Genomic DNA, 7,840 nt, shown 5'->3' on the forward strand with positions numbered 1-7,840 from the left:
GAGCGGGATTTTGCAGCCCACATGTTTTTGTTTTATATATTTGACCTACTTTTACCTCAGTATTTCCCACTTTGCCACTCCCATCCTATGAGTCCTATCCAATATTCCAATCTTATATGCATGATAAATCCTCTGAATGCCAAGCGTTTCAATTGTAACCCATGTTGGTGAACTACACAAAATAAAAAAAAGATTGTTGGTTTACTTGGGCGATTGAAACTTGAATGTTACTAATACTATCAAGAAACAAAACAAGACAAGGCATGCAAGAAAAGAAAATGGGTTAGGGAAATTGTTCATCTTTATTTAGTATTAACTATATTAATATTTACATGAAAAATTATTAATTTCATGAATTAAATTATTATAATTACATAATTATAAATTATTCCCTAATGAATTGTTATTTTAAGCAGAAAAGGAAAGGGCAGTTGTGGAATAGCGAAGGACCATGTACAGGTGCGAAGTAACAGATATGAAAACCACTGATATACGGGGAAGACAGCCGCTGCCATTGACCTTTTCATTCCAATGAATTAAGTCATGTGGCCTTGTGTGTATGCCTTGCGTGCTCAATTAATTAACAAACCTAACCATCCCTCTTTAATGCTCAAACTTCTAACCAAATAATACCCACCAAATTGATGAGTAGCATTTACACCTTTTGCCTTCAAAGTGCTGCACATCACATCTCATGGATGCGTGGAGAATGGCCCTCCTTCTCCCTCTGCAGTTTTGCCATTTGGGTTTGATATTTGCACCGTACACAATACCATATTATCTTGTCCACACCAAACCTCTCCCTCACAATTTTTCTTCTTTCTATTTAGGCCAATTATAGGCTATTTTATAGGAATCAATGGCTGGGATAGTTGCAATTAGTTACAATTTTTCAACTTTTATGGTCATTTCACTTTTGTTATTTTAAGAAATTTTAAAAAATTTGTATTTATTGACAAAAAAAAAAAACCTCTTTAATTTATTATCAAATGAATTTAAATACAGATTAAAACAGAAGTTCTTATTCTGAACGACATTACAAATATTTCCCTACATTGGCAGATCCAAATTATTAGTACCTTTTCCTAAAGGTATCTTAATCAGGACGTCGTCAGGCAGGAGCCCTAGCATTTCATGACTTATTGCTCTAAAAATACTTCCTGTCCTTGAAAAAAACTCCTTTTTGCTTTTTATTACGATTTGATTGTTTTCCTTTTCTTCTTTCTTTTTGTCTAAAATATTTGATCTGAATAATACGATGTTCATTAATCGAAGTATCCCATGCATAATTTTCTTCTGTGAAGGAGTCACCCAGCAACTGAAATGATCATCAGCCAAAGCGCCATTAACGCATTAATTATAATATAAATAGGCACTTTTCAGATAATAGGAAATTATTTCATCCACCAAATGGATGATATTTCAACACTAAAATGGCAGTTGAAACGAATGCATGCATACTAGCAAAGCAATCTTTCTGATTCAACCAAAAATCAACACTTGTACACCTTCTGATGCTTTGAAAACAACATATGGTGGTGACTACGGTAGGGTTGGGGGTAGAGGGGCTGTGCATATCCCTTCCAGTTGGGGTGATACCGTAACTCGACAAATGGGAGTCAAGCAGGAGAGGGGTCCAGATCTTTGTCAACAACATATACATTGAAAGGTAACCAACTAATCCTTAAGCTTTACGCCTTTACCAGCATAAAGAATGTGCATCACCCATGCCAAAGACTAGGAACAAAACCCACTTGAGCATTCTCCAAACAAGACAAATTATTTACTCCTTGGAAGGAGATCCATAAAGTATACATCTTCAGTTTACATAATATATGGTTTAGAGGTACGAACATTTACCACAACTGAAAGGATGTAAAATTCGCTAATATCAACGATTGTTCCTCTCACGAGCTAATTCTCGTGCCATCTCCCTTAGCTCCTCTGGTGATGGAGGCCTTGGTGCCTCTGCGGGATAAACTATGTATGAACGCTTCATGCCAAAACAGAATCAAGAGCTCATTAGTTAATAGATCAAACTGAGGATACAAAATTAAATCAGGAAAATTTTTTTATAAAAAAAAAAAAAAAATCAGGGCCTCAAGATTTAAAAGCTCAAGTCAAATAAAAAAAAGAAAAAAAAAAAAAGGTTACACTGCAAATAAAATCAATAACAAACAACATTCAAGAGAGAAAACAAGATATGAGCATATTATCCATTCATCCTAAATCTGATTGCCTAATTTAGATAACGCATATTGGTTACTGCCCTAAAACAAGTTAGACGCTAAAAGTTGATACTGAAGCCCATTCTACTCACAAGGAAAATTGTTATGAAATATCAAACACCAAAACCAACTTCCAAAAAGTAAACAATAAGACCTCAAACAATTTCACTCAGAACATATCCCAACAGTATCAAACAAATTGGAGAGCTCAAGATTGGGAATTCAGCCTCTTCTCCATATACACTACATCCCCATTCAGTGTAATTTTCCTCTGCAAGGAAGTTCACTAGGAGCCAGTTCCATCAGATATGACTTGGTTTAGCACCATAATCCTTTCTGTGATCTCATCGAACAACAATGCCTTCAATAACCAAATAACGTTGTCACTTAAGTTCTTAAGTGTCTTTCATATGTTTTTTCAGATTACAAAAAATTATTGAAATTTCAACAGTAATCTCAAGCACAAATACCTGAACCACAACAAAATACCATTAATTGATGTTTATAATTCCTCCAGCACGATTAATCAATCATTAAACCCTAATTTTTTAATATTCATTAAACCCTAATAAAAACTAAATGAACGAAACATAATTAGAGATGCGATAACCTCAAAAAACTTCCCGAACCCAGATCTAGATAGCACTCTCCACAAACAAAATAATCAATTTCGAAATAGATATGACCAGAAAGAGAGAGAGAGAGGGAGAGAGAGTACATTGCCCATGAATTTCTGGATATTCTTGGTATTGTTGGCGAAAGCGTACATAAGAAAGATGGGAACGGTCACATACACACCGAACTTGGCGATCTCCAAAATCCCCTTTGATGTTCCCAGCGATGACATTTTCCCGAGAAAAATCCTGCTTACCCAGAATCTCACCCGGCAGGAAGATCTCTCATCTCTAGAATCTAGAGAGATAAGGCATTTGGGCTAGCCCTGAACCCTTCTGGATACACAGGCCCAATAACGGAAGTCCAGAACCACAGCCTAAAAAGTATTGGGTGTAATTAATTTCAAAACTATGAATTTGAATTCAATGACAGTACAATTAACTAAAAAATGTATTATAAGAAAAAATATTTTCAAAGAAAATTATCTGTAAATAAAATTTTTATGAAACTTCAAAAAAATATAAGAATGAATTTATTAATATTATAAAATAACAAAGAAAATAGTTTCTTAAAGTGAAAGCTCAGAGAAGATTATAGCATACATAGAGAAAATGTTATAATATTTTTGTCATGCTAATATTTTAGATTTGGGATAAAATTGTTTCACCAACTCTATGGAAAAACAACGCGTGGTGAAAAAAAAAAAGGTTTTTAATAATGGCTGATTTTAAAATTTAAATTATAAATTGATTTATCTCTTTTATATATATACTAGATAAATCAATTTTTTAAATTAGACATATTTAAAATAGTAATTTTAATTTTTTTAAAAAAATGTAATTTTAATTCACCAATCTATCACTTAAATAAAGCCAATAACTTAAGCCTTTTCGTTAGCCTTGTCAGAATAAGGGGACCGTAGTAATTGATCATGACTTACGCATTTTTTGATACACAAATCCTCTAATGAGACAAGTGTAGAGCATACTCATGCTAGGAAGAACCCAAGAATAGCATAAGTTCTTAGAATTTCGGGAGAGAGAATATTTTCATAAAGCCATAGATAGAGAAACAAACTGAAAGGTTTATTGATTTTCTGATGATCCTCCCATATTACAGACCCTCTTTTATATAGGAGAAGAGGGTAGGAAAATCTAAACATAAATAGTAGACAGCAGGGCCCTATTGCCTTTTCACATGACTTAAAGTAAACTGACATTATTATTATTATATACACCTTTAACTTTTAGTATAGACACTGAGTGAAGCTTATAGACTAAAGCAAACCCACTGGAGATGATCATGTGAAAGCATCTAAAGAGCATCCAACGTTGAAGCAGTTACATGGAGTTTTGACAAGGGCTCCGGTTATAATTATCATAGTTTGAGTCATCAAACCCAATATCTCCATATAAATACTTGTACCAGGGGCCTTGTCCTTTTTCAAACTTTGGAGGGGCAGCATCTTGGATGGCTTCCTGTTGTCCCACATCCATAGGATCTTAGAAATCTTGATAGAGTAGATGAGTATAGTCAGGACTAAAGGATTTAAAGCTAAGTGTAAAGAGGAATTTAGCTTAGGTAGTGGCCATACTTTAGCAGTTTTGGTCTGTTCAACATCTTGTGGCTTAGGTCCAAGAGAGGTACAATTGATCATTTTCCTTTTGGGTTGATAATTATTTATCGCACAGAGGTGGATGTTTAACTCAGATCTTATGTCTGCCATTTGTTGGACATTGGTGATAGTACCTTCATAAGTTTTCCATTTATACTAAGAGTTTTGAGACCAAAGGAATCCTTCAGGGTTCCTAAAAAATGGTTGATGAAGAATGAACAGAGAGTGAACTCTGGTTGTGTGTGCAGGAGACATTTCCCATACTCTGTTGATTTCAATGATTTTGTGTAAATTATGTCTCTAAGAGGAGACAAGGTAGAACTATTCCAGGAAGTGCCATAATAGGGACATTTGATTATCACCATTATTGAGAAAATCATAGAGGCCAATGACAAGTACTTCAAATGTTATGGCATAGAGAACCGTCATACACCATAAGAACCAAATTTCCTTAAGTATGAGGTTTGTACTAGGATTTAGTGCAAAATAGGTGAGAAATGATGCTTTAGGAAAAAACATGGAGGTGGACTCGTTAATGCCTCTAAGGACATGGATTAGATTCTGGAAATGAAACAGATTATTTTTTGCATAGGCTTGGATTTGGGATAAGGTCATGGATGGGTGACACCTAGAGGAAACTGTCAAGTGGAGGAATCTAGTAATTAGGAGTGCTAGAGGACTTTTTAAAAGAGCTTATCATGTAGATTAATGGAAAGGAGTTGATAGAGGAGATAATGTGGATGGTTTGTGGCCTGGTGAGGAGATTAGGTATGAGGTTATATTTCCCTTTGATGTGCTAGACTATGTATTTATGCTTGGATAACCAATCTTTTAGTCTCAGCAATTATGGTTCAAGAAGACTTCTATTTTTGAAGTTAAAGATCCTAGGAAAGGACGAATTGTCCATTATGATCAACAAACAATGACCTATGAGGTGAAACTTAAATTTTTTAATGTCATTTTTAATAGCTAAGATCTCCTTGTAAACTGTGTGGTAATGCTTTTCAGATTTTTTGAATTGTCCGCTAGCATGTCCGCAAATATGTTTCTATCCATTAATTTCTTCAATCAAGATAACTCCCCAATATTCATTGCTGGCATCAGTTTGGAGTATCCTTTTTCCTATACTGGGAATCTTTAAAGGAGATGGATTCTGAGCTATCCACTTAAGTGCTTGGCCAGCTATTGTTTGCTCATTTATTAAGGGGGGGCCTGTTTCTTTAGCATCTTAGAAAGCTAACCGGTATGCTTTGAGGCATGAGAAATAAAGTCTCTTGAATAATTGATATGCTAAGAAACTGTTGGACTTTATTGTCAGATTCTTAATAGGAAACTTTAGCAATTCCTGAGCAATGTGCAAACTAGGCTGGCATCTTTCATTTTCAAATTCCATGCCTAAAAACTCAATATCAGATTGGGCCATGTAGCTCTTTTTCTCTGAAAGTATTATACCATAATGATAGACCAAGGACTAGAATTGGGGCCAAAGTTCCTTATGGGCCTGAACATCCTTTGAGAAGAGTAGGATGTCATCAATATAGATAAGTGCACTGCGTAGGATGGGCTTAAATATTCGGACAATGGCCTTTTGAAATAGCGAGTATGCTCCTTTGAGCCTAAAGGGCATAACTATCCATTGGTATTGGGCGTTAGGAATATAGAATGTCGTCTTACGTCTATCTGCAGGATCAATTCCAAGCTACCAAAATCCTCCATTCAAATCAAATTTTGAAAAAATGTGGGCTTCATGAAGGTAAGTGAACAAAGAGCTCATTTTGAGCAGTGGGAACTTATCATCTTGAAGAAAATGATTTAGGAGTTTGTATTCTATTGTGAACCACTTTTTACCTCCAAGCATTTCTGATCGTTTTTCTACATAAAAAAGCTTAACATGCCTATATTGAGCTAGTATGTTCAATGAGGCCTTATTGAAGTAATTATTGACATTCTATCTGAGCCAGTGCAAGGTCTGATAGAGTCATGCCTAGATAAGATGCCTTTGTAAGATTAATATCTTCATTCAATTTAAAGGGAAGCTTTATAAAGAAATTCTTATTTTTCCACAATGGCTGAGGATGAGTGAATTCTGCATGAGAGTCTGCACAGGACTGGAGGAGTAAATCCCAGTGTTATTCAAAATCAAGAGGAGCAGATAATGAAAACATATTTGGAATTGTGGTAAAAAGCTTGAAGTTTCTTTTGAATTTTAATCCTGTGGGGAGGATCTACAACTTCTGTGCCTATTGATAAATATCAAACCCAATCAACAAATCTTTGTCTGGAAGATTTGTGCTAATGACTTTTGTTCATATAATACAGTCAAGGAAAAACTATATTCCTATGGGTTTTTTGGTAATTAGCTTTGTCTTGAATATTTTACCATCTACAACACGAAAATACTCTGGATGGAAAATCCATGCTTCATTAGGAAGGATAGCTGGGTTCACCATGGCTTTATGTGCTCCATAATCAATAAATCTGATAACAAGGATAGGTCTGTCACACTTGGAAGGCAAAACATGAATGTGCACTAGAGGGATAGGGATAGAAAGTAGAGCATAATAACAAGGCTGCAAAGTACTAATGGCTGCATAGTCAAAATCATCATTAGAACTTATTAATCTTGAGGAGTCTTCACTGTCCATTGATATAGCTTCGAGAGTAAAGATAGTTTCTCCATCAGCAACATCTTGTTCTGAGAATAAGGATTCAACATCAGCATTTTCTAAATCTAGATGGGTGCTTTGATGAATTTGTTGGATTAGCTTGGCTACCTTCTTAGGATTTTAGGGATAGTTTTTTACATAATGCCTCTTTTTCCCATAAATATAACATCTGTTAGACTTCTTATTTTTGCTATGAGCTGATCTTCATTTGAAAAATCAGAATGACTAGCTCTTTTTTTTGCCCTTGTATTTTCTATACTTGAGTTTGAAATATTTATAGTGATGAGATTTCTTTTTTGTGTGGCAAGTGCAGTTCTTGTTTTTGTACTTGATCGAGAGTGAGACTTCTCACATGCTTATCGCAAAGACTTGTTATTTCCCATCATCTCATGAAAAAATTTTATCAGTCATACATCTTATCTAAGGTTGCCAATGTCATCTAGTAAATTTCTCCTAGGGTGATTTGTGCAACTTCTCGATGGGTGGCCAAAATTAATCTCTGTAATTTAGGTTGGAGTTGTTTTGGTAAAGAGGCTATGTATGTATACTGCAAGTTAACATCATTATACTCATTCAGCAAATAATACCATTGCGACATCCTTTGGTAGTATCTTTCAATATCTTTTCGCCTCAATGAATAGCATCTCATTTCAAAGAATTCTTGTTTCATTTTTTTGTTATATAAAGAAGCATCACTAATGAATTCTTGATATAGA

At 34.7% G+C, this 7,840-nt stretch overlaps 1 protein-coding gene across 1 annotated transcript; it reads right to left on the minus strand.

The window, feature by feature from the left end:
- Positions 1-1,761: 1,761 nt before the first annotated feature.
- On the minus strand, positions 1,762-3,140 carry LOC110673230 (uncharacterized). Its single transcript, XM_021836295.2, has 2 exons — positions 2,947-3,140; positions 1,762-1,993 (listed from the first exon to the last, which is right to left on the minus strand). The coding sequence occupies exons 1-2, from the start codon at positions 3,073-3,075 to the stop codon at positions 1,892-1,894; spliced, it is 231 nt and encodes a 76-aa protein (XP_021691987.1). The 5' UTR covers positions 3,076-3,140; the 3' UTR covers positions 1,762-1,891.
- Between the last annotated feature and the right edge of the window lie 4,700 nt (positions 3,141-7,840).

This window comes from Hevea brasiliensis, chromosome 4 (genome assembly GCF_030052815.1).
Source record: "Hevea brasiliensis isolate MT/VB/25A 57/8 chromosome 4, ASM3005281v1, whole genome shotgun sequence".
Lineage (NCBI taxonomy): Eukaryota > Viridiplantae > Streptophyta > Magnoliopsida > Malpighiales > Euphorbiaceae > Hevea > Hevea brasiliensis.